Raw genomic sequence first — 26,756 nt, forward strand, 5'->3', positions numbered from 1 at the left:
GACACTCATTAATGTTACCTTCCAGTTTTTTGTTTGTTTTTCCTGATGTTTGTTTTTTTAAAAAAATCCTTACCTGCCCTGGCCAGTATGGCTCAGTGGTAAGAGTGTTGTCTGTGGACCAAAGCGTCCCGGGTATGGTTCCTGCTAAAGGCACGTACCTCGGTTGTGTTTTATCCCCGGCCCCGGTTGGGGTTGTGTGGGTGGCAACCAATCGATGTTTCTCTCTGTCTCTCTTCCTCCCTCTCTCCCTCTAACTCTATCTGAAGATTAATGTAAAAATATCCTCGGGTGAGGATAAAAATTAAATTAAAAATAAAAATTCTCACCCGAGGATATTTTTCCATTTATCTTTGGATAGAGTGGGAAGGGGAGAGAGAGAGAGAGGATAAAAAAAACATCGACGTGAGAGATACACATAGATTGGTTTCTTCCCGCATAACCCCAACCAGGGCTGGGGATAGAACAGCAACCAAGGTACATGTCTATGACCAGAATTAAACTGAAGACTCTTTGGTCCTCAGGCCGACGTTCTAACTGCTGAATCAAACTGCCCAGGGCTCACCTGCGACTTTTTACAAAATGCTCTTGTCTGGGCCCTACCTGGGCCAATTAGGTCTGGATCCTTGGGTGAGCTGGGCCTGGGTGTTTGCTTATTCATTTTTATTTATTTATGTGTTTAGTTCCCAGTGACCCTGGCACGCTGCCAGGGCTGGGGACCACTGGAACACACTCCAGGATTATCAACTGGCATGACGGGTTGTGTCTCCCAGGGACAGGTGACAATGTCTGGAGATGGTTTGGGTTGTTACAACCTGTGAGGGGGTTGAGGCCAGGGATGCTGCTCAACATCCCACAGTGCCCAGGACAGCCCCCAGGACAGAAGGATCCATCCCCAAATGCCAAAGTGCAATTGAGAAATTCTGATACGGAAGCACAGACCCCACTGTTCTCAAGGTAGGAGGCCAGGGGCGGGTGGGGAGCAAATTAAACTGCTCTTTCCATTCCTCATCTCAAGCCCATGCTGTTGACAAAGGGAATCCCCCTGGGCCTACTCTCTTTAGTGCCCCATCCCCTCCCTCAGCAGCCTGTGTCCTCTGCCAGATTAGGGTTGGGCCAAACTCCCCTGAGACAGGTGGCTCCTCTTTTGGCATGGGGCAGGAGCACCCAGGAGTGGAGAGAACCACACAGCTCAAATTCACCACTAGCCTGGCTGGTGTAGCTCAGTGGATTGACCGTCCTCCCATGCACCAAGAAGTCCCTGGTTTGATTCCCAGTCAGGGCACATACCCCGGTTGCGGGGCTCAATCCTCGGTAGGGGGTGTGCAGGAAGCAGCCAATCGATGTTTCTCTCTCACATCCATGTTTCTATCTCTCTCCAAAAAAATCAATAAAAAACATTTTTTAAAAAATGCACGAGCTGCCCTGGCTGGTTTTGCTCAATGGTTAGAGCGTCGGCCCACGGATCAAAGAGTCTCGGGTTTGATTCCAGCCAAGGGCACGTACCTCGGTTGCAGTTCGTCCCTGGACCCAGTTGGGGTCATGTGGGTAGCAACCAATCTCTCACATCGATGTTTCTCTCTCTCTCTCCCTCCCAGTCTGACTGAAGATAAATATAAAAATATTCTCGGGTGAGGATTTAAAAAAAAAAAAAGCACAGGCTGCGTGACCTGTGAGGTCCCCATGCTGCAAGTCCCACACCTGGTATCCTGTTCACTGTGGTACCCTGGTTGCCGGGGCAGAGTAGATACTCAAAAGTGTTTGTAGAATTGAATGAATCACCTGGAAATCAGGGCCTGGAGACAGGCTGATCTTACAGCCAACACTCAGCCTACTCAGGGCTTCTCAGAAAAGGTCCTTCTCTGCCCTTGTGGAGCAAGAATGGAAGTCCTTGTGCCCACCACCCCAGCCCAGGGCTTCCCTACACCTCTGTTGCCACCACTAGAGACAAAGGACACAGGGCCCTTGGCAGCCGGCAACCCACCTTCCCTCCAAGGGTGGGGAGTGGGGACAGGTGGAAAGGACATCCTGCCCCCCCAACCCTGCCCCTTCTGTCCTGTTTGGGGAGGACATAATACATTTTTGTCTGTCACTCTGGACTTGATACGGTCAGGGGAACCAAGAGATTACAACATCTTTAGGAATGACTCAAGGGGAGAACACAGCTCGGATGCTGACTCTACTTCCTGCAACTCAGCTCTTTCCTGCATTCACCAAAGGAGTGTCCTTGTCCTGCTCTGTGACTCAGTTTTCCCTTCTAACCCTCCAGAAGGACTCAGAACACGGGGTGTGAAAACCTGGGGCTTGTAAGATGGCACTGGCACGACAGGATTGTGACAATGACAGGACGAACACATGGCAGGGGATCGCTCTTTTCCTCCTGGCAAGCTGGGTATGTGCCTGCAGAGGCTGCCTGGTGGTAGGTAGGAGCCTCCTAAGAAACCCATGTGGATAAAAGGCCCTGCACCCACCCCAAGGGGACTGGGGAATTACTCCCAGCTGGGAGTCATCAAAATCCTGAAGCCGGCTGGCTTCGTAACCAAGAGGCAACCCCCTCTTGGGCACACCCCCTGAAGTGGGGTGCGAAAGTACGTGCGGAGAGCCTAAGGGCCAGACCCTAAGGCGGGGAAGCCTCCCTTTAATCACGAGGGTCACCTGAAGCCCCACAGCTCCAACGACAAGATAGAAGGGGAGAGGGGGGCGCACTGCGTATGTGACCCCAGAGCCCAGCGCACGGGTGTGGGGATGTGGATGGCGAGATGGGGAGCCTCCCACTTCTCTCCTTTCCTCTCCGCAGCCAGGCGGTAGGGCCCACTCAAGCATGGCCACCCGGCATGGGGGAATGTGGCGGGCAGCTTGGCACCCCGAGCCGGGGAGGGGCGCACAGTGGAGAGCCCCCACTGGACTGCGGCCCAAACTTTCCACGGGTTCCCTCCTGGTCGGGCGGGAGGAAACAGGCTGGCAAGGAGGGTCCCGGACGCCGGAGGCACCGGCGGGCGCGCCCAGGCACTCTCCCCAGGGAGGCGGCAGGCGGGCCCCGCTCCGCCCCCGCGCCGCCCCCGCGCCGCCCCCGCTTCTGGCCGGTGCGATCCGGCGCCCGCGGGCAGGGCGGGGCTGCAGTCGGCACCGCCCCCAGGGGCCGGGAAGGGGCTGTGGGAGGCGGACGCGCGCGGCGGCGGCCCGGAGCGCCGTTCTGGGCGGAACGGCCCCCAGCGCACTCCCCGGCCCGGGCCATGACCTCCGCTGCTCTCTCTTGCAGGCTCGCTGCCGCGACCACCCGAGTCCGGCCGCCACCAGCGCCCGGGCGAGCCCCGCGCGCCCCGGGTGCGGCTCCGCAGTGAGCCCACCAAACAGCGGTGAGTGCCCCGCGCCTTGCCTGCCCCGGTGCCCGGCCGCGCCGCCCACCCCACCCCTTCCAGAGGACGCCGCTCTTCCAGGTGCCGCAACCCCGCTGAGCGGCGTCCACGCCCCGAAAGCTTCGGCGGCTGGAGGGGCGCGCCCCGGGGAAGGGTAGGGGGCCCTCGCGGGCCCGGGAGTCCCCCCAACTTCTCGCAGACTTTTCTGCAGAGACGCGGTTTCGGGGAAAGTTGGGGCCCCTCTGGCCGTGTTGCAACTTACATCGGGCGGGTGGGGGTGTGTCCCTGCGCGTGGAACCTCTGGCCCCCACTCTTCACCTGACACCCTGCGCTGTCACGAGTTCCTTGGGAAGGGACCAGACCGTCGTCATTCCTCAAAGCTGGAAAGGAGCCCGGCCGGGGTGGGGGCAGGAGGCCTCGAGAGGAACCATTTCCCCTCTATTGAGTATTTCAAAATATATTATTTATGAACCGCCTCACTTAGGGGCCCCCTTCGCTTCCAGGGCATCAAAGCACGTTTGCAACCGCAAAGGGCGACCAGTATGAACGCACAAACGACTTCTAGCTCACTCTGCTCAGTTGTACTGGGGGGAGGCAGTCTTTATAAAGGAGGGCCCACAGCCCTTCCGGGCTGGGTCTGGGGTGGGGGGGACTTCTCTCAGACTGCTCCTGGCTGGCTGTTAGGCCTGATAGAATGGAGAGAAAAGTCTGAGCAGCCCTGAATCATTGAGGAAGAGGAGTTGAAAGGCAGCCCTGGGAAGGGGGGAAGGGCAGGGAGGGTGGTTTTTCACTTAAAAGGGGGTTACACCTATGGCAGCCTTGATGGTGGAATTGTTCACTATATCCTGGATGTAACCTCGGGAAGACACTTAGGAGATACCAGCCTTTGTAGAGCAATCACCCCATCTTACAGATGAGGAGACTGAGGCCTGGAGAGGCACACCTGACTTGTCAAGCTCTGGCATTTTCTGCCCAGCTCCCAGGAATGCTTGGGAGCCCCTGTTTGGGGCTGGATTAACTCTAGGGAGCACCCCTACCTGTCCAGGCCACACCCACCTTGGGTTCTGTGTCCCCACCCCTGGGTACTCCTTTCTCTGGTTGGGAGGGAGGCAATGTATTTATGGAAAGACTTAATCCCTCTGCCAGCTCCAAGGAGGCGGAAAGCTCTGATGCCTAATCTCTGCTCCCTGGAATCCCTTCTCTTGTTTGTGGGGTCCCTGAGCCCCAGGTTTAGATCACCTCTGGAGACTTCAAATCGGAACTCCCCTAAGTGTACAGGGGAGCCCTGGTATTGAATGTTTACTGAGCACTTGTGTGCCAGACCCTGGCCCTAAGTGCTGGTGCCCGTCGCCTGCATCTTCTCTTTTCATCCTCTGACTAAATACTATTATATCCCCATTTTACAGATGAGGACACAGAGGCTTGTAAGGGTAGAATGACCTAAGGTCACACGGGTGGGTAAGTGGCAAGGCCAGGCCTTGAATCCCTAGCCTCCTCATTGAGTTCCTCTTGACTATAGCAGAGGCTGGGCCAGGCCTCTGAGACCACCACGCGTGACTCCCCACCCCCAATGAAAAGGTTGAGATATCATATCCAGCCCTGGCCGGTTTGGCTCAGCGGTTAGTGTGTCGGCCTGCGGTCCAGAGGGACCCGGGTTTGGTTCCCACTAGGCGACCACTCGATGTGTCCCTTTCACGTCGATGTTTCTCTGTCTCTCTCTCCCTCCCACTCTATCTGAACAAAATATCGAAAAATGTCCTCGGGTGAGGATAAAAAAAAAAAAAAAGATATCATATCCATACAGTAATATGTGCTGTATGTGTACACCCAGATCAAGAAACAGAATTTCCCCAGAAACCCCATCTTGCCCCTCCCCACCCCATCTCCCCTTGGAGCCAGTGGGTGGTTCTCTGTTTCCCACAGGCAGTACCACATTGTAGTTATTTTTTATTTGGTGCAAAGAACGCATTCGTTTACTTTAATCTTTGCACTGAAAAGCCATAGAGGGTGAGCTGGCAAGCACTCGCTGCTATGGGCTGTAGTGTGTAACTTCTATCTTCAAGGCTGCTGTAAAAACAATTACATGCTTTTAAATTAACGCCATGGTTAATTAATCATTAACCTGACTTCTAATAGCATACCCCTGATTATTAAATGAACATTTCTATTGACATAACATGGAAAGGTGCACAAATCATAAGCACTGAGCTTGACCACACAGCAGCCCAGAGGAGCAGTAGGCAAGTATTTTGCTCAAAGCTACTTGGTCAATCATTGGGAGGCCAAGGCTGGACCCCAGGTGGCCCAAGACCCTGCCTGGTGACAGAGAAGCAGCTGGGCATTTCGGTGGGCACCCTGCCCCTTCCCCCACTCCCATCCTTTTTCAGTTCCTATTGGTGAGTCCCTGGGGGCCCGACAGCTGCCCTGCCTCCCCAAAACGAGCTCACAGCCTCCTGCAGGTCTGTGGGCTGAAGCCAGGAAGATGCTCATGTTTGCACTCTGTGTACCAGGATAGAAGGCATGTTAACGCTTATAGCATCTGTTCCCAACACAGTCCCTTTGGCTGGAATTGCAGGAATTCCGATCCTGTGGCAAAAAGAAAATGCCTTTACTGAAGAAGGAACACCAAGATTTGCCATGTGCCTACATGGGAGCCCGGCATGGCCCCGTTAGTACTTTCTTCCCTGTGTTTGCCTAAGAGCTTGTCCAGATTCTCCCAGCAGGGAGTGGAGTCTGGTTCCATCTTGTCTGGTGGGTCCACCCACCTAGGCAAACAGTCACATTCCTCAGCTGTGATTCTTCACCCTGCGCTTGGTCCTCAGTGAGGTCTTTGTTAAGGAGGTAAGATGAGGCACCACGGTGAGTCAGGACCTCCAAAAGGTTATTCTGATTTCATCGGGGAGGTGGCTGTGCAGAGGCCAAAGTCGGCCTTCTAGCCTGACCCTGCCTTTCACTCACTTTTTCTCTCTGGGCCTCCGCAGCCTCCTCTGAGAAACCCAGGTATTGGAAATAAGACAGCCTCTGTGTAGGGTTGCCAGATTTAGCAAATAAAAATACAAGACGTGCCCTGGCTGGGTGGCTCAGTGGGCTGGTGCGTCGTTCTGTGCATTGGAAGGTTACTGGTTTGATTCCTGGTTAGGACCCATACCCAGGTTTCGGGTTTGATCCCTGGTCACAGGGAAGAAAGTACTAATGGGGTATGTACAGAGGCAACCGATTGATGTAGCTCTCTCAAATAGATGTTTCTCTCTCTCGCTCTCTCCCTCCCTCTCTCTCTAAAGTCAATTAAAAAGCAAAACAAGCCCAGCTGGTGTGGCTCAGTGGTTGGGCATTGACCCATGCACCAAGAGGTCGCCGGTTCGATTCGCAGTCAGGGCACATGCCCAGGTTGTGGGGCATGCAGGAGGTGGCCAATCAATGTTCTCTCTCCTTTTCCCTTCCTCTCTCTCTCAAAATCAATAAAGAAAAAAAAAAATGGAAAGAAGACGTGCCCTGGCCAGGTGGAGCATCGTCCTGGACACGAGGCTTTGATTCCTGGTCAGGGCACAGAACCAGGTTGCAGGTTCAGTCTCTGATTGGGAAACATACCTAGGTTACAAGTTGGATCCCCAGTCGGGGTGCATACAGGAGGCAACTGATCAATGTTTCTCTTGCATCAGTTTCTCTCTCTTCCTTCCTCTCTCTCCAAAATCAACACAAAAGAAACATCCTCAGATGAGGATTTAAAGAAGAAAAAAATACAAGACTGCTCAGTTAAATTTGAATTGCAGATACATGAATACTGATTTCCAGTATGCGTATGTCCCATGAAGTAATTGGGCATCCTATCTTATCTGACAACCTTCTGTCCACAGCCACTTCCAAGACTAGGTTTGTGATTCACTCCAGGAAGGTTTATCTCACATTCTAGAGACAAACATTCATGACCCAGGAGTAACTGAAGGGAACCAGCAGACCTTGGTGCCAGAAATATAAAAGCAGGGTCCCTCCAGCCAGTGAGTGGTTCTTGAGTCTCCCACAGGCTTTACTACATCTTAATTATTTTCTACCCTGTGCAAAGTACACCTTAGTTGACTTTTCTCTTTGCATCGCAGACCTGCAGGCGGTGAGCTGGCAAGCACTCGCTGCTGTGGGCTGGTAGTTTATGGTTTCTATCTTCAAGGCTGCTGTAAAAACAATAACAGACAGCTTGGCCAAGTGTCTCCTCTCCCCTGGAGATGTTCATGGTTTTCGAGAGGGCTGTGTGGTGTGCAAAGCAGCAGATATCCATCTATCTCACCACCGCTCGGAGGAGGGGCGGGCCCCTGCAGGAGGAAGTGAGTTTTTATCATTGTCCCTCTCTGTCACCAGAGAGGATCCTGCCATGGCTGTTTGCCGGGGTGCAAGAAAGAACCTGTTCTGCTTCAGGCTGTTGTGCAAATAATTAACATTCTGATGTTTTGAAGGGAACATAAACAGAGCCCAATTCAATATGAAAGGGAGGTTTTTCACACCCTTGCCAATGTGTGAAAGAGAGAACGTTTATACCTGAAGTAGCATGGACCTAAGTGAGTGCTCATATCATCTTGACAAACTAAGAGGCCCCTCCCACGACATCTTTATTTTCTAATTCTGAAACTGTATCTTTGTAACAAATTCAAATGATGAAGGGTGGCATGTAGAAGGATACGGCTCTGAAGCGTGGGGCCAGATGGACCTGGGCTTTGGCGTTCGGCGGCCCAGAGCTGTGGCTTATTAGCACTGGACCCCCCAGAGCCCCATTCCCTCAGCTGTATAATGGGGACCGCAGTGATGTTTCTCTCTAAGGGTATTATTAGGGTTCAGTGGCATCAGTTCTCTGGCCTCTTGAACGCATTAGCTTGGTGTCTGTCAGCTCCTACTGTCGTGATGACGATGAAGTTGAAGGTAAGAGTAGCCCCGCTCCCACAGTTAGGCGTCTGCCTGGCTTCCATTCAGACGAGCTTTAACCCCTTTGCAAACATCGTAGCCCATCTACTGGGGCGGAGGGGTCCTCTCCAGTAAAAGCATCTGTAGCCTCTGCTGGAGGCTGGCTCTCTGCCTGGTAGCCCCGATCACAGAGGGAGTGGAGTGGATGGAACCTGTCCACACTCCCAAGTGAAGCCCCCCCGGGGGCACTTCCTCCTGGCACACCAGGCCACACGGAGGGTCAGATCTGGGACCCCACTGCCCTGGTGCTTCTGGCAGTCCTAGTGCCTTCACAGGAATGTTCGGTGGTGATAGCACAGCAGCGACGGCAGGGACCGCTCCCAGGCCCTGTCCCAGAGGCTGGGGGCAGGATGCTGGTTCTACAGGTGAGGGCCCCAGCCTGAGGAACTTCAGCACCTCAGTCGCAGAGAGGGCAGTGATTTGTCTAAGATCACACAGCTCCTCGGGTGCCTCTCCGCCCCTCTCCAGCCTGTTGCCTTCGTTCTGTCCTAGTGGGAGAACCACAGCAACAGGGTTGCAACATCGTGCGTAGGGATAAGAAAAGCCAATGTGGCCTGGCCAGTGCGGCTCACTGTTTGGGCATCGACCCATGCACCAAGAGGACGCCGGTTCGATTCCCGGTCAGGGCACATGTCCAGGTTGTAGGCCCGATCCCCAGTGGGGGGCATGCAGGAGGCAACCAGTTGATGTTCTCTCTCATCAATGTTTCTGTCTCTCTCTCCCTTCCTCTCTCTAAAATCAATAAAGGAAAAAAAAGTGTGTGTCAGCTCTCCATCTGGGAATTCCAGAAACCTGGAATAGAATTGCTGCACATAGACATGACCCTGATGTAATGTTTGCCTGACTCTGGCGCAGCTTGTCCCATGTGTTCCCTAAATCCAGGCTGGGGCTACCCCTGGGTCCTCATCCTCTTGTTTTGTTTTGTTTTCTTCCTTTCTCTGAGGGTTTTGAGATAGGTTTTTTCAATCCTCACCGGAGGATAATTTTTCTATTGATTTTTTTTTTAGAGAATTGGAAGGGAAGGAAGAAGGAGGGAGAGAGAGAAACATCAATGTGAGAGAGACGCATCGATTAGTTGCCTCCTGCACAACCCCGACCAGGTCTGGGAATCGAACCTGAGACCCTTTGGTCTGTGGGCCAACGCTCTAACACTGGTCAGGGCAAGATAGGTATTTTTAAAATTACAAGACAGCTTTGGGGACAAAACTTACCGGTTCAGGACAACTCTTCCGGGAGGGGGCGCTCCTGGCAGAGAGAGGCACTAGGAAGACGGGATCTGATACGCAAACCGCACCCTGTGTGTGGCGGCGGCGGGAGGCAGTGGGGCGGGGCACAGGAGAGACGCAACCTGTCTCTGCTTCTCTTTCCTTTGGCGACTTCTTCACTTGAGGTGGTTTGAAGTTTACAGAAAAAGTTGCGCTCCTGTGTATCCAGCCCTAGACACGAGCATTTAGCTGCATTTGCTTTATCGGTGGTCTCTGTACCTACACATGCTTGTTATGATTTTCTGGCCGAACTGTTCAAAAGTTAAGTTGCAGAAATGATGACCTCGACCCCAAGCACTTCAGTGCTTCCTAAACGCAAGGGCCCTCTTACAGAACACAGGACAATGGTCGAAATCAGAAAATGGAACGTCGGCCCTATCCTGTCATCTGGTAGACCATCTTTCCTTTGGCTGTTTTGTTATTTTTCAGACACACAAGTATGTGATGAACTCCCATTTCCCAGCGTCAGCAGCAGACAGCCCCCCGCCCTCATTGTATGTCTGCCCTGCTCCCTGTGCGACTTGTTTTTCTGGAGTATTTTACAGCTAAGTCCTGATATTGATTCATCTGTGAAGATTCATCTGTGAGCATAAATCATTGTTCAAACCCTGGGATGGGATGTGACGTAGAATCTCTTGAGTGGGCTGTAACCAACACTTAGAAAAGAGACTAGACTATAAAATCAGAGTGCGTTGTGCAGACCAGGTGTGCCGCTGTGATGTTATTAAGTGTCTTTCTTACAGTGGCCATCGGAGGTCCTGGGTTTATTTGTTGGTGATCTGACCTTGGTTGCAGGACCCCAGAGGGGGAGACCCAGGTTCGGGAGGGTTGGGGAGACAGACAGAGGTCAGGTCCATGCTACCACCCACCTAAAAGCTCCATGTTTGGAAGTATGGGCTCTAGAGTCCAAAGTGCTGGGCTTGGCCCTGGCTGGTTTGGCTCAACAGTTAGAGCATCGGCCCACAGACCAAAGAATTGCAGGTTCAATTCCGGCCAAGGGCGCGGACCTCAGTTGCAGTTCGTCCCCGTCCCAGGTTGGGGTCGTGCGAGTGGCAACCAGTCAATGTGTCCCTCTCACGTCAATGTTTCTCTCTCTCTCTCCCTTCCACTCTGTCTTAAGATATATGTAAAAAAAAAAAAATGTATCCTCGGGTGAGGATTAACAAAACAAAACAAAATGCTGGGCTTGAGTCCTGGCCCCACCACCTGCTATCCATTTGACCTTGTGCAAGTTCACCAACCTCTCTGTGCCTCACTTTTCCCATCTGTGAGGTGGGAATACAAATGGTTCCAACCTCACAGGGCTGTAGTGAGGATTAACTGACCGTGAGTCTCTGCCAGGTGGCTCTGCCCAGGGCTGGTGCCTGTGGTTCCCACAGGCCTGGTCTTGGCTTTCTCTTCCCAGCCTCAGCCCATCTTCCCCTGACAAGGATACTCTCTCCTTAGCATCTCATCCTGCACATTAGAATCCCTCGGAGAGTTTTCAAAAGTCCCAGTGCTGCCCTGGCCAGTAGGCTCAGCAGTTAGAGCGTCGGCCCGCAGACTGAAGGGTCTTGGGTTCGATTCCAGTCACGGGCACGTACCTGGGTTGCAGGTTCGATCCCTGGCCTCAGTCGGCATACAGGAGGCAACCAATAGATGTGTCTCTCTCAATCAATGTTTCTCTGTCTCCCCCCCCCCTCACACTCTATCTGAAATGAATGGAAAAGTATCCTCAGGTGAAGATTAACAAAAAAAAATTAATAAAAATAAAAGTCCCAGTGCCAAGCTACACCCCAGGCCCACCCCAGGATGGGACCCAGGCATCCAAAAAAAATTTTTTTTTTCTTTATTGATTTTAGAAAGAGAAGAAGGGAGAGGGAGAGAGAGAAAGAGATGAGAGAACATTGATTGGCTGCCTCCTGCATGCCCCCCACTGGGGATTGGGCCCACAACCTGGGCATGTGCCCTGACCAGGAATCGAACCGGCGACCTCTTGGTGCATGGGTCAACACTCAACCACTGAGCCACACCTGCCAGGCGGCATCCAAAATTTTAAAAAGCACCCAAGTGATTCTGTGTCGGACGATGCGGTGTTTAGCGTTTCACCGGCAGGGATCATCCCCTGGGCCTTGTGGAAATGCATCTCCTACGCCTTCAGGAGGTGTGTGGGGTGGGGCCCGAGAGCCTGCACACGTTCCCCGTAGAGTGCGACCCTGGAGAACAGGCCCCGATGAGACTGATACCTCCCTTCCCTCCATCGCTGTCCTAAATCATAGCAGCTGGCCCTTGGGCTTCGCTCCTTTTCTAGCCTCATCTCTGACATCCGTTCTCACTGCTCCTTGAGGCTGCAAGTGCATCGTCCCCATTTCAAAGATGAGAAGAGTGAAGTCTAGGATGCTTAAGGAGCCTGCCTGAGGTCACAGGGCTGAGCCAGGCCCTGGTCCCAGCCAGGAGAGCTACTGCTCCAGGGCCTGCTCCTGAGTGGGACAGCTTCCTTTTGCACAAGTCTGTCCTGAATCTGTCCCCACCCATTTCTCTCTGTCTCTCCTGTCCTCGCAGGATCGGTTCTCTCTCCCACCTTCCTCAGTCTCCCCTGCTCCATCCTCTAGTGCCTGTTTCCAGTCCACCTCCTCCCTGCCCCACAAATCCAGCCTGGCTAAAACTGAAGCCTTTATCCTGGCCCCTCCTCCAAACCAGCCCCTTCTGGGGTCCCACCAGCTCCAAGCCCGTGTGTCTCCTGGACTCCCAGCGGCTTCTTTCTCCACTGCCCTGCCTCTTCGAAGTTCAGGCTCCACGTGTGTGGCCCAGAGCAGAGCTTCTCTGACCTTGACAAGCACACGGATCTGAGGGGCCCTTGTTAACATACTGATTCTGGCTCAGTGTGTCTGGGTGGGCCTGAGATGCTGCATTGCTGACAGGCTCCCAAGGGTGCTGAGGCTGCGGGCCCAGCAGCACCGCCCATGTAGTGATAGTCAGGGGGACCTGCTGTTTCCCAGGTGGCCCCTGGCCTGTGCAGATTCCTCGAATGCAGACTTGCTGCTTGGTGCTCTCAGAATAACCTCTGAACCCTGCAACCAGCCCCCAGAGCCCTCAAGGTGTAGCTCATCTTTGCTTCTCTGTGTCCTGTCCCTGCCCGGACATCCTGCCCTCTGGTTCCTCCCATAGACCATGCCCTTTTTGTCCTCTGGACCTTTGCACACTCTATTCCTGGGGCCTTCAAGGCTGTTCCCTGCTTGTCCTACTCCTGCTTACCTTTAGGGACATGTTCCTCCGGCTTCCCAGGCTGGGGCAGGAACCCTTCCTTCCCTGTTTCCCATAGGCTCACCATGCCTCTGTCAGGTCCAGTTGGCATGCCTGTCTCCCCTGCTAGTCTGAACAGCCTGGATTCAGAGCCTTGAAGGCCCTTGTGGGGTGGGCCCCAGCTGGGGGTCAGGACAGACCCAGGTTTGAATCCTAGCTCCACTCTCATTGTAAGCTGTGTGGCCTCAGGCAGGGGACACCACCTCTCTGAGCCTTGATTTCCACATCTGTAAACAGGGGGCAGTAATAGCGCCTCACAGGGTTGTTGCTGAGGACGGAGTGTCAAGAATACACATGTGCTTGAGCACGGTCAGCTGCTACGCCTCAGCTGATCACTCGCCACTAAGGACGCATCATTGGCCCTGGCCGGTTTGGCTCAGCAGTTAGTGCATTGGCCTGCGGTCCAGAGAGACCGGGTTCCGTTCCCACTAAGGGCACGTACCTCGGTTGCAGTTTGTCCCCGGCCCTGGTTGGTCATGCGGGTGGCAGCCACTCGATGTGTCCCTTTCACGTCGATGTTTCTCTCTCTCTCTCTCTTCCTCTCTCTCCCTCCCACTCTATCTGAACAAAAAAATGGAAAAATGTCCTTGGGTGAGGATAAAAAAAAAAAAAAGGATGCATCACTGCGGGAAGATCGTGGGAACACTGGTTGGGACCATTTTAATGCTCATGGATGGGGACTCGCACCCCTTACAGCTTAATCTGTCCGATTTGGAAAGAATCTGCACTTTAAAAGAGGGACCCATCGTGGTGGGCCAGCGTTGGGCCACCCCTGAAGCTGGCGGAGGGTCCCCACATTGTGAAGTCAGCCAGCACCTGTGGCCCCTGAAAGGCAAGGCCAGGTGGTGTGGGTTCCACATCGTCAGTTCCCCGACCACGCCCTCACTGTCAACTTTACCCGAGAGCGCAGCCAGCCTCCAGTATGTTTAGCTCTGAGGCGCCTGAAAGTTTTTTCCACCAGCACCGACTCGAGTTTTGAGCAAATTCAGCCCCGAGGTAGTCAGCAGGCACCACAACCTGGAGGCCTCGCTTTCTCTCCCCGCTGCTTCCTGTTGTGCACCCGGTGGGGGTGGGGACGGGGGGCGGGGGCCTGGCCACACGTGGTCAATACAAACAAGCCTCTCCTTTCTCCGCAGGCTGCAGGGGTGCTGCCAACATGGGGCTTAAGCTGTCCTGTCTGAAAGGTAAGGTGCGGCTCTCCTTCACCCGCTCTGTGGGGAGGGCGGGGGTAAGCAAAGGAATGAGGCAGGAGAGGGTGGGACCCTAGTGTTGCTGTCCTGGAGAGGGAGGGGACCCTCCCACCTAAGGCAGCGCCTGTACACAGTAGGCACCCTATAAATGCTCTGCCTCTGAGGGCTCTCCAGACCTGCCCTTTCAATGGCAGCTGAGTGGCGCGGGAACGTTGCAGCGCCCCCTAGGCCTCAGTTTCCTTCTCACAGGGATCCATCCCAGGCTGTGGAGAGTAAGGGAGTAAGAGGCTCCACACTAGGTGCCAGGCACACAGGGTATTTGCTCTCCACCCTGCTGGCCTGTTATCACTTAGATAACAGCTTCGGGCCTGCCAGAGGCCGGGGAAAGCAAGCTGGGAGAGGGGAGAGAGTTCTAGAAGGACACAGAATCACTGAGAAGTGTTGGCAGAGGCAGCCCAGACCTCTGTCCTGTGCTCTAGACCTTTCTGTTCAGAGTCTGGATGACCGGGGGGCGCCCAGACTCATATGGCCCACATGGAGACCTCCCCTCAAAGCCCGTTCATTATTCCGTAGCAAATGCTTCCACCCAGCTAGGAATCTGGGAGTCTCCCTGGACGGGCCCTCGCCCACATGCAGCATGCTCACCAGCCCGACTCTGCTCCTGGATGTCTGGGGCCTGATCCTGGCTTTGTCCTTCCACCACCGGGAGTCAGGAGGCACGGGAAGGGCAGGCCGGGGTGACGGACCATCATTCAGGTTCCATTCCTTCGGGTCCCACAGTTAGGATGAGTGAGCTCCAGGAGAGCCTCTGGTCAGTTCAGTTCAGGGCTTATGCCTGTCCCCCCGTGTGGGATGGGGCAGCCTGAGGGACAGCTCCTCCGGGACCACATGCAAGTAGGGAGCAGTGGTTCCCCTGGAGAAAATCAGGGTGTTGCTTGCAACATGGGCATGGGTGCTAAGGAGACCCAAACAGTCCACCACCCTCTAGGGCCTGGTCCCTCGGAGGCTCCAGGCTGAGCCCAGGCAGGAGTTCGGGGAGGTGTTTGTTGAGTGAGTACCTATGGGGGGCAGAGGTCCAGAGGTTGGGATCAGAGACCAAACCTTCGAGTTCTGGGACCCTCTTCTTCGGACTTCACTCCGGATCTCTCCAGTGCCCGGCACAGAGTAGGTGGTTGGGACAAGCCGTTTGTTCTGGTTTTTACTGGGGTAAGATACACGTAGCATAAAGGGGAGCACTGTACCTAAGTGCGCGGGGCAGCGGCACTGAGCACATTTGCACTATTGTGCGACCATCACTGTCCCCTTTGAAAACAAACTCCCTGTCCCCCCTGCCCCAACCCCCGGCGCCCACTGTCCTACTTCTTGTCTCGGGATTGACTGCTCTGGGGACCTCATGTAAGTGGAACCATGCAGTAGTTCTCTTTCTTGTAACTGGCTCATTTCCCTGAGCGTAATGTCCTCGAGGCCCATCTGTGTTGGAGCCGGTGTCTGCCTTGCCTTTGTCAGGCTGAGTGACACCCCTCCGTGTGTGTAGACCACGTTTCGTTGATCCATTCATCCCTCCACGGGCACCAGGCTGCTGTGTCGGGACATCTTTGACAAAAAACAAGCCCCTTAAGGGACCTCTGGGGCAACGTGGAGATACCCAGGAGCTGCAGGTGCTGAGAGTCCCTGGGAGATTACCCCCACCCGCCACCCCCCATGACTGAGAGTCTGAGCAGCAGGCTGAGTGCCCCTGGGCCGCGAGCTCCTGAAAGGGCCTCCTTCCGGGCCGGGCCCTGGAGGAGCTAAGTGCCGGAACTGAGCCCGAAGTACCAGGCAGGTTTGCTCATACATTTTTCATTGCCAGCTCTCTGGGGCCAGCCCACCGCCCGGCCCTCCCCCCAGCCTTGGCAACACAGGCTTGGGTGTGCCTGGGGCGGGCAGAGCGTGGAACCCCTCTCTCTGTGCTAAACCCAGACGACCCAGGCCCGCCAGCCCTACGCCCCAGCGCCCTCTGCAGAGGCTTATTTTCACTTTTCTCATTAGGAATTTGTCGCATTCAAGGAAACCTCAGCACAGGGGACACCCTGCAGCCCTGTAACCCTCCCGGTTGTCCGTGTGCCTTCTCGTCCCTGGTTCTTAGGTGCTGCCTGGTGCCGGGCGCAGCAGGCGGGTTCTGTGCGCGTCTTTTACTCCCAGTTACTGTCTCAGCGTCCTGCTGTCTTTCCTGAGGTGGTACCGTTCTCACGGGGCTTCGGTGCCTCTCTCAGGTTCTGTCAAGAGTTGGTTTTTGGGTTGTTTCCAACGTGTCGCTTTTGTAGATAATGCCACTTTAAACGTCTTTGCTTCTGGAATTTTTAAAAATGGTTATTTCTTTGGAATGAGGTCCAGCGATCAGGAAGCAGGTCAGATAATTAGGGTAAATGGTGAATTCTTGCTGGGGGGCTTCGCCTGGGCAGGGCCCTGTTCTCTGCATTCTGTGCGAGCCACTAACTCATCCCCGCCCTTCTCCATCGCTGGGTGGATTTGTTGTGATTTTCAGTTTCCAGATGAGGGAGCTGAGGCACAGAGAGGCAGTGCAGTTTGCCTGGGGCCACATACTGGGGCCCGTGTGGGGTTTGAACCCAGGGAGGTTGGCCCCAGAGGCCTGGCTTTAACCACCATCCTTACAGCTTTTTCAGAGGAAAACATTTTTTTATAATTTTTTTTTCTTTATTGATTTTAGAGAGAGAAGAAGGGAGAGGGAGAGAGAGATGGAAACATCAGTGAACCAGGCCAATGTGGCTCAGTGGATTGAGCGTCGACCCATGGACTGAGAGGTCTCAGTTCGATTCCAGGTCAGGACACAAGCCCAGGTTGCGGGCTTCATACCCTGTGGGGGTTGTGCAGGAGGCAGCTGATCCATGTTTCTCTTTCACATCGTTGTTTCTATCTCTTTCTCCCTTCTTCTTGCTCTAAAATATCAATAAAAAACATATTAAAAAAAAAAAAAAAAACCTTTGAGAGAAAATAAAATAATAAAGCTTTTAAAAACAAAAAAAGAAACATCAATGAACAGAACATCGATTGGCTGCCTCCTGCATGCCCTCTACTGGGGATTTGGCCCACAACCTGGGCACATGCCCTGACCAGGAATCGAACCGGCGACCACTTGGTGCATGGGTCGATGCTCAACCACTCAGCCACACCAGGAGGGCCTGAGGAAAACATTTTTTTAATTTATTTTTTCATCCTCACCCGAGGACATTTTTCCATTTTTTGTTCAGATAGAGTGGGAGGGAGAGAATGGAAGAGAAAGAGAGAGAGAGAAACATCGACGTGAAAGGGACACATCGAGTGGCTGCCACCCACATGACCAACCAGGGCCGGGTACAAACTGCAACCGAGGTACGCGCCCTTAGTGGGAACCGAACCCGGGTCTTTCTGGACCGCAGGCCGACACTCTAACCACTGAGCAGAACCGGCCAGGACCAGAGGTAAACATTTTAATTTGACCTTTAAAGTAGCCACTGCAACCAGAAACTATCCACACAAGCTCTTTTTTTGTTTGTTTGTTTATTGTGGTACGTGCCCCTAGCGGGAACCGAACCCGGGACTCTCCAGTCCGCAGGCTAATGCTCCAACCACTGAGCCAAACTGGCCAGGGCCACACAAGCTCTTAAATCTTTACATTAACCCTGTAAGATGGTGTCTCAGTGTCCTGGGGCCGCCGTCACGTGGCTACAAACTAGGGTGGGAGTTGCTTAAAACAACGGAAATGTATTCACTCCCAGTCTGGAGGCTAGCAGTCCTAAATCAAGGTGTCACAGGGCCGTGCTTCCTTTGAAGGCACTTGGGGAGGATCCTTCCTGCCTCTTCTGGCTCTAGGGGGCTCCAGGCGTCCGTTGGCTTGTGGCCGCATCACCCCAGTCTCTGCCTTTGTCCCCACGTGACCTTCTCCCCTGTCTCTGGGTCCTTCCTCTTACAAAGACACCAGTCTTGAGACTTAGAACCAGTATCAAATCCAAGATGATCTCATCGCCAGATCCTTAACTAACGACATTTGCAAAGACCTTATTCCCAAATACGGTCACATTCCGAGGTCCTGGAAGGACTTGAATTTTGAATTTGGGGGGAACTCGGTTCAACCCACTACAAGTCGCTTTGCCTCTGAGCCTCCTGTGTGTGGGACAGGAATATGCTTCTGACTGGCAGTCAAGACTTAGCTGAGATGGGGGATCATGAGAGGGACATTAGAGAGAGGGATACAATTATGCCTAAATCTTTCTGTGTCTGGTTCCAAAGGAGAGTGGGCACAGCGGGGCACTTTAAGTGGGGTCCCTGTGCTCAGGGGCCTGGCCGTAGCAGCTGTGACATATAGGGACGTTCCATTGTCCAAGAGCACCTCCCTGTGTCCTCTCCCATACAGGCTGGCGTGTGCTGGGTGAGCATCCGTGTGAACCTGGTACTGCTCCCTAAGCATGTGCCCCCAATACACCCATGTCATCCTTATGCAGCTGGACGACGTAGGTAACTTTACAGACAGGGAGACCGAGGCAGAGGGGAGCTCTCACTGGCTCAAGGTCACATGGCCTGTCAGGAGGGGCTTGGTTCCACAGATGGCAGGGAGAGGTGGTGGTTTCCCTGGTTTGTAAGCACGTTCTCTACGGGTCAGCAGTGGGTGGCACTGCCCAGGACACAGCATGGTGGGCCGTGTGGTTCTCAATGGGCTCCTCAGACTTGCACTCTGAGCATCACCTGGGAACTAGTCAGATGTATGAATTCTCAGGACCCACCTGGTCCTACTGAGTCCAAAGCTCTGGAGGTTGTTAACAAACAATCCCTAGGGGGATCCTGGTGCCCACTCAAGTTTGAGAACCAAAGTGGCTCAGGGGTCAGAGAGATCTGAGTTCAAATGCCATTCTGCCCCTGACTAACTGCAGCCCTGTGCAACTCACTTCAGATACCCAAGCCTCAGTTTCCCCATCTGTAACATGGGAACATCTCCAGGGCCAGGTTTCAAGAGAGAGCTGAGATGAGCACGGAAATGGATGTCCAGGGAACAGGATTTCCTGTCCGTCCTGGCCCCTTGCACCTTCCCTGTCTGGACATAGCTCCAGGTGTGTGGAGACCTCCACAGGGGAGAGTTAAACTGGAGGCGGGGGGTTCCCACCAGGACCACCTTGGCGGTCTGTGTGGTCCCCCGGGCTCCCTGGAGGGTGCCTGCTCCAGCCCCAGCCAACTCCAGCATCACCATGGAGACAGGCCCCTGAGACAGGGCTGGTCCCAGCCAACTGGCTTTCTGGGGCCAGGAGATGGAGACTTTGTTCTGGGCTGGTGGTTGGTTCGTTTGTTTAATAGACTTTATTTTTCAGAACAGTTTTTGATTTATAGAAAAATTGGGAAGGTAGCACAGAGCTCCCACATACCCTCCAGCCACTTGGCCCTGTAGTCAACCTCAGACATTAGTACGGCACATTCATTCCACTTGCTGAATGGATGCAGACACCTTATGTTACAGTCCGTACGCTATTCAGATTTCTCCGTTTCTACCTCGTGTCCTTGTTCTGTCCCAGGAGCCCACCCTAACATTTCGTCATCACGTCTCCTTAGGCTCCTCTGGGCTGTGACAATTTTTCAGAAGTTCCTTGTCTTTGTGACATTTTTGTGTGTGTGTCTCTGTGACAACCATTTTGAAGACAGCTGGTCAGGTGTTTTGTAAAATGCCCTACTCTTGGGGTTCGGCTGATGGTGGTGGGTTTTGACACTCCCTCCTGCTGAGTATGTGATGATGGTGATGGTGGGGACCAAGAAGGATACATAGAGTCCCCCTCACCCCTGGCCACCTGAACTGGGACCCCTGACTACCCAGGCATGTCTCCTGCTCCCCTCCCAGGGCCTCAGAGCCTCTCCTCCACTCGGCCTGTGACCTGGGTGGGGCTGGGGGGGTGGTTAGGGGCTGGCAGTTATGACGCCTATTTTTCTGACTGGTGTTGAAGGTCCCGGTGAAAATGAGAGGCACACCGTATTGCCCCATTCTAGTGTGGACACTCGGTTCCTGCTGTCCCACTGCTGTAGTCCAGAGTTGGTCGAGATTATTCATAGCACAAACATTGCGTCCCTCCTGTGCACCGGCCCAGGGCGAGGTTCAGGACTTCGGGGATGAGCAGGGCAGCCGTGGTTTCTTACCCCCACGAAACTGGAGACACTGGGGGAGGGATGCTCATTGGAACTGTTGCCTCGGTGCTAACTGCTGCATGCTAGGACGGAGACCAGCATCCTGGCCCACCCTGGGGAGAGGTGGCGTCACTGAGGAGCAACCAAGCCTGGAAGAGCGGGCCTGGGACAGAGCAGGGCAGCAGACAGCAAGCATCCAGGCAGCGGGAATAGCAGGTGCAAAGGCCCTGAGACAGGAACAAGCTTAGTGAGCTGATGAGCATTGAGGAGGCAAGTGTGGCAGGAATAGGGGGTTGAGCAGGAGGGGCTGTGGGACCTCAGGTGTGATATCAAGAATTTCTCTTCAGAGTAACAGGAAGCACCATGATCATCCCAGAGCAGGGGTTGCCACCTCTGCTGCACACCAGGGTCACGAGGCAGGCTTTCGAAAAGGTGCAGGCCTGGCCCACTCTGCAGGGTAGGGATTTGGTTGGTGTGGGTGGGTCCTGGGCACGGGTGTGTTTATGACGCTTTATGCTGCCCAGGGTACAGACTGATTGCCCAAGGTAACAAGGGGGCAAGTTAGCTTGGCTGAGAACCCAGGTATGTAGGCTCCAATCCCGGGCTCCTTCTGCAACCTTCTGAACAGATCTCTGCTCAGGAGATGGGGGCTGGGGGGCCTAGAGGACCCCCAGCCTGCCTGCTCAGAGAAGGGGATGGATCATCCAACCCTGTTTTAAACACTGAAGCAGATGGTGCTTAAATTTGGCCTGCCCTGTCCTAGAGAGAGCAGCCTCTGGCTCCCAGCAGGGACTTAGCCCTTGTCTTCTTAAGCTAAACCTCCAGCACCTGCTGTCTTCCCTAAGGAGGGCGGAAGGGAGGGAGGGCAGAAGGGAGGGAGGGAGGGCAGAAGGGAGGGAGGGTGGGCGGGCGTTGAGTGTGAAAGTCAAGTGTCACAGCAGGTAGGAGACAGTCCCTACCACACCTGGGTCGGAACCAGCCTGAGCACACAGCGGTTAGTACTCAGGTGACAGTTCCCCCTTACCCAGTTCCACAGGGTCACAAACCACGGCTGCCCTGCTCACCCCCAAAGCCTGTCCTGGCCCTGGGTTGACGCCCAGTAGGGACACAGTCAGTGTCTTGCAGACCGGGACTTGTCTGTGGCCGGGGCAGCTGTGCTGTCACTCGGCCCAGGAGGGAGTTCAGTGCTCACCAGCCAGGTTCCACTCCTGTCCCCCCCGTACTGAGGAGAGTTGCTCGTCATCCCCAGTGTGCAGATGAGGAAACTGAGGCATCAGGCAGTAGAACTCCCTGTCCGAGGTCACACAGCTAGAATGTGACTGAGCTGGGGCCCAGAGGGTGTCAGGAATATGACTGGGCACCTAGACGTGTGCCCCGCCCCCACCCCCCCCTTCTTGCCTGGCAGGTCCCTTCTCGCCTTGCATGGAAGTATTTAGAATGAATGAAGGCTGAAGAGCGAGCCTTCGAGGAGGGGTCGGGAGGAGGAGAAGGGACACAGGGACAGGGAGACGGGTGCTGGGGGCCTCCCCGGCTTTATGTTGCTCAGGACTCCCCAGTAAGGTCTGTGCTAAGCAATAATCGCCTGAGCAGCCTGGCTCTCCTGGCACTGAGGAGTTGCCCTTCTCCCTCCTGGGGACATCGTTTCCGGGGAGCCTTCAGATGCCGGGGTCGGGCTGCAGACTTGGATCTGGACCCGGGAGTGATGTGCCCAGGTCCACCTCTGACCGCCCCAACTCCCCATCTTTTCGCTTTGTGCTTTGCAGCCTCACGGTGCCCGAGACGGGCCAGTGCAAAGCGAAAGGACTCTGGTCCGACAGATCCAGATCTTGTGCGGCTTGGTCGTCAGCTCCCTGAATCAGAGCCTTTTGTTTTTCACTGTAAACCGGGCATGGGGGCAGGGCTGTTGTTGGGATGGCAGGGGGCACGCCAGGGGCTGAGAAGGGCACCCGCGAGCGGTGGGAATACAGAAATCACTGCTGAGGCCTTGGTGTCGCCACGATCCGTCCATATACTTTCTGCCCTGTCGAAGTGTCTTTAAAATTGTACTTATCATTGTGGGCCCCGCCCTCCATGCCCAAGGCAATAATAGCGAGCAAGCCTGGTACCCACCTTGAGAGGTCACTAACTAGGCCAGGAGTCCAGCACACAAGCTGATAACTGTCCTCGGCTTGTCCCAGGTGGCAGGACAGACCCATGGCCTGGGAGGGCTCGTGGCATCAACACCCGCCACGGACAGTGGAAAGCCAGCTGGCGGAAGGGGAGTTGGACTTCTGAGCATTGCAGCTGGGCCTCCACAGTCCCTCGGGGGGGTTCTCCGGAGCTGGTGTGGCCCTGCAGGGGTGTCCTGGACTGAGGGAGACAGTCGTTTCGCCTCCTCATCTACAGGACATGGGGGAGGGACTGAACCCAGAGGGGACATCACCTCGGGCAGGGCTGAGACTGGATTCTCCTTGCCTGACGCCCTGAATTACTCCCACGTCCTAATGAGAGGGCCCCGCTAAGCCCTTGCTGTCGGCCGGGCTGCCCCACACACCTTCCACGTAATGCCATGCGTCCTTATGAGAGCCTTGCAGGTTTCGAGTTTATGATCGAGGGCGCGAGTTCGAATCTTCATTCCAGCAAGGGGCCAACCATGTACCGCCATCTATAACTTAGTCCGTTTGCAGCCGAGGAAACAGGGGCAGAGAGGGTAAGAGACTCGCTCAGTCCACACAGCTGGTGAAGGGCAGACTGGAGGTGCCAGTTCTCCGGGCTCAGCCATCGGTAGTTCCCGCCACGCGGGCGTGCAGAGGGGCCGCGGGGACGGGGGAAACAGCAGCTCCTGGGCCTCGCTAGGAAGTGCCAAGCTCTTGTCCATATGGTGCTATGGTTGCTGTGACTTGGTACCTCCCAGCTGGTAGAGTTGCTAGATAGAGGAGGGAAAAGTACACAAAACAGGATGCCTAGTTACATTGGAATTTCAGATGAACAAGGAACACTTGTCTAGCAGACATATGTCCGAGATAGTGCACGGGACGGACTTTTTCGTATACTCAAAGGGATGTGTCCTGGATTTTACCTGGCAACCTCACCCCGAGGGGACGTTTCACAGTGTCTGGAGACACTGTTTTGTTGTCACAATTGAAAGGTGCTACAGCACCTAGAGGCCTGGGATGCTTCTAAACACCCTACCAGTCACAGGACGGCCCCACCACAAAGAACCATCGTGCTCCAAACCCCGACAGTGAGGAACCCCGAGTCACCCGCATCAAGCATCCACCACAGGCCAGGCGGGTGCCAAGTGCCTTGTTCATTTTCTTCGACTTCAGTTCTCGCAGTGGTCTTGTGTCGATTTTAGAGATGAGTAGACTAAGGGCCAGGAGGAGGGGCAGCTTGCCCAAGACCACACTGCGGTCTGAGCCTAGCCCGCTGAACTGTGGCCGAGGCCCTGAAGCATCCCGGAGGGCCCCGGGGCTGGGCGGAGTGTGGTGCGCCATCTGCTGGAACTGGGAAGGGCTGGCCGGATGGAGGGGCTGCCAGAGTCCCTGCTGAGGGGCAGCAGGTGGGTGTTGGACAAGGACTGTCGGGGAGGTGAGCACATTTCCCCACCTGGCTGTGCTGGAACCTCTCAACCGCTCTTCCTCCCAGGTTCTTTCCAGCAGCTCATCCCTGACGCAAGCCAGAGCTTTTCCCTTAATTAAAAAGAGATTTAAAACATCCACTGCCATCTCCACTGGGCCTGCTGCCTCCAGAAGGTAAAACCACCCACTGCCCTGGCCTCATCCATAATAATGCATGGCTTTCCCTTTAATTGGAATTAAAAAAAAAAAAGATTAAGTGCATCTGAAACCCTCAGAGGCATTTGTCGGTTTGGTTTTTGAAAGATCTGCACTAAATCCAGACGCTGGGTCATCTCTGAGGAATTAGTGCTGGCCCCAGCACCCCATGTCCTTGCCCCAGGGCCTTGCGTCCCTGCCCCAGGGCCTTTGTGCATGCTGTGGCTGACTTGAGTGCCCTCTCCTCCATCTTTCCTGCTGCTCTCAGATTGGCCCCCTCTGGGAGGCCTTTTCTGAGTCCCACATCTGTCCCATCCTGATGCTCCCTTCCATCATCTCGCTCCTCCGGTCATTGATCCGGCTCAACAGAAAATCTCACATGACTCTGGGTAAGGCCCTGGACTTCTTTGTGCTTCATTGTCCCCATCCGGAAGATGGGCTTCTCACGTTGTCAGCCTCGTTGGGAGGAGCAATGATGGATTCCCACAAGGTGCTCACACGGCCCCTGGCCTGGCCTCCTGGAGTGCCATCCTCACAGCGTGGGCCGGTCCCAACAGCTGCCAGGATCACCAGGGACCCTCCCTATTTTTTCCCAGCTGACCCTGCACTCTTTGGTCCCAGTTCTGCTGCTGGGGCCTAGAGGCATAGGAAGGCACAGTGCGGGGAAGGAGGAGAGGGACATCTGTTGAGACTGTTTTGTTCTCTGCTGTGTTCCCAGCCCCTGGAACAATGCCTTACACATAGTAGGTGCACAAGAAATGCCTGTTGACTAAGCACCTCCCCTGGGCCCGGCTTGGTGCTGGGCTTCATACCTGTGCTGCAAGGCAAGGGAGCAGCAGACTCACCGTGCGGTGAGAACGCTGAGGCCCGGTGGGGCAAAGTCACAGCCAGGAAGCAGGAGAACTGAAAATTGAACTGTTTTTCTTCCTTCTCGAGCCCATGGCCATTCCACCCCAATAAGGAGAACTGTCTGGAGTGTTAAGTTGGAACCAGGAGTATTTTGCTGGAGTCAGTCCACAAACGGTATCCAGCCCCCGTTCCAGCTGTGTGACTGCAAGAGTGGGACAAGGTCCCTGACCCAGCTCAGGTGGCGGGTGGCACCCAGGAGGTGCCCCGTACTGGCTGAATCAATGAATAAGTGCTAAGATTGGAACCTCGTGCTTGCTGCTGATAACAGCTCATGTTTACGTGTGCTGCTGTGGCCAGCTCTGGTTTTCCCACCTGCAGAATGCACATCATGATGGCGCCCAACTGGGCTGGAGTGAGGACCTCAGTGTGGTTCTCCATCCACTTCATGCCCCCTGAAGGTGGGAACTGCTATGCACCCCATTTTGCAGGTGAGGAAAGGAAGTCCAAGGAAGCGGAGCCAGTGCCCAGGTGGATTGAAGCCCAGGTGTACGTTCTGGCCTCCCACTGCAGGCCCACTGTGTGTGAGATGGTGTCTTGGAAAGGAGTGGACGCTGTCCTAGGGCAAGGTCACAGGCAGGGTCTCAGAGCTGGCACCAGAGTGCCAGCCTGAGCATCTTTTTTTTAATGAGCCAGCAGAGGGCGCCCTTGAGCCACGATGACTGCAGAAGGGCAGCACCTGCTCTGGGCTTCAACCACCATGGCCTCTGGGTGGTGGTGGCCTGGGGATTGTTGAGAGCAGGCATAGGGAATGGCGCCCCGTCCCCAGGGACCTGAGGCGTCCTGAACAGAGGATAGGCTTGTGTGGCTCAGGGCTTCTGAAGGCTGAAAAGTGTTAGCTGATCCCAGAAGGGGCAAAGTGGGTGCTCAGGCCTGAAGCCACCTGGCCTCTGCATATTTGGGGGCGCCTTTGGTTTTCTCATCATAGCCATTCTCCAGGACTTGGTTTTCTCATCTGGAGAATGGCCATGATCTTAGTTTCCACCACAAGGGGGCATATGAGGATTAAGGCAATAGTGAAAATGGCAGGCTCAGCCCAGTGCCTGGCGCCAGGGATGCTTCCGAAGGGGTGGCTGGTCTCAGCAGGAGGAGGCAACAGTCCTTGTATCCTCCCAGGATCCCTCAGGTCCTGGTCAGCTGGCTCATGGTGATCATTTCTCCCCCACTTGGCAGCTACACACCCCACACTAGGTATTTCATTCCTACAAGATTGGTGCCCTAACTCCATTTTTACATCCAAAGACACTGAGGCTTATAGAGTAAAACCACCTGTTCCCACTCATCCTACCGTAGGGGTTCCCAGTCCTGACTAAGAGACTCCCCTAGAAGCTTTTAAAAAAAACAAAAAACCATATGTTTTTTGTTGTTAATTTTCACCTGAGGATATTTTTCCATTGATTTTTAGACAGCGTGGAAAGGAGGGAGGGGGAGAGAAAGAGAGAAGAGGAACGTCGATGTGAGATACACATTGACTGGTTGCCTCCCACATGACCCAGGCCTGGGCTGGGGATAGAACCTGCAACCCAGGTACGTGCCCTTGACCAGGAATCAAACCCGAGACCCTTCGGACCGTGGGCCAAAGCTTAACTGCTGAGCCAAACCGTCCAGGGCTTAATATGTTTTTATTGATTTTAGAGAGAGAGGAACATACATATGAGAGAGAAACATTGATTAGGCTGCCTCCTGCACGCCCCCTACTGGGGATCGAGCTGCAACCCAGTCATCAAACTGGCAACCTTTTCATGCAGAGGAGGATGCTCAACCAACTGAACCACACCAGACAGGCCTCCTGGGAGCTTTTAAAAGTTCTGGTGGTGCCCTGGCCAGTTTGGCTCAGCGGTTAGAGCGTCGGCCTGCGGTCCTGAGAGACCCGGGTTCGGTTTCCGCTGAGGGCACGTACCTCAGTTGCAGTTTGTCCCC

At 54.6% G+C, this 26,756-nt stretch overlaps 1 protein-coding gene across 1 annotated transcript in view; it reads left to right on the top strand.

The window, feature by feature from the left end:
* Positions 1 to 3,279: 3,279 nt before the first annotated feature.
* CUNH16orf74 (chromosome unknown C16orf74 homolog) overlaps positions 3,280 to 26,756 on the top strand; it is a 33,639-nt gene continuing 10,162 nt past the window's right edge. Inside the window, exons 1-2 of the mRNA XM_036275815.1 lie at positions 3,280 to 3,353; positions 13,984 to 14,031. Of these exons, the coding sequence (XP_036131708.1) occupies positions 14,004 to 14,031 (28 nt within the window). The 5' untranslated portion in view covers positions 3,280 to 3,353; positions 13,984 to 14,003. The remainder of the gene's footprint in view (positions 3,354 to 13,983; positions 14,032 to 26,756) is intronic.

Source organism: Molossus molossus, unplaced genomic scaffold (assembly GCF_014108415.1).
Source record: "Molossus molossus isolate mMolMol1 unplaced genomic scaffold, mMolMol1.p scaffold_m16_p_21, whole genome shotgun sequence".
In the NCBI taxonomy this organism is placed as follows: domain Eukaryota; kingdom Metazoa; phylum Chordata; class Mammalia; order Chiroptera; family Molossidae; genus Molossus; species Molossus molossus.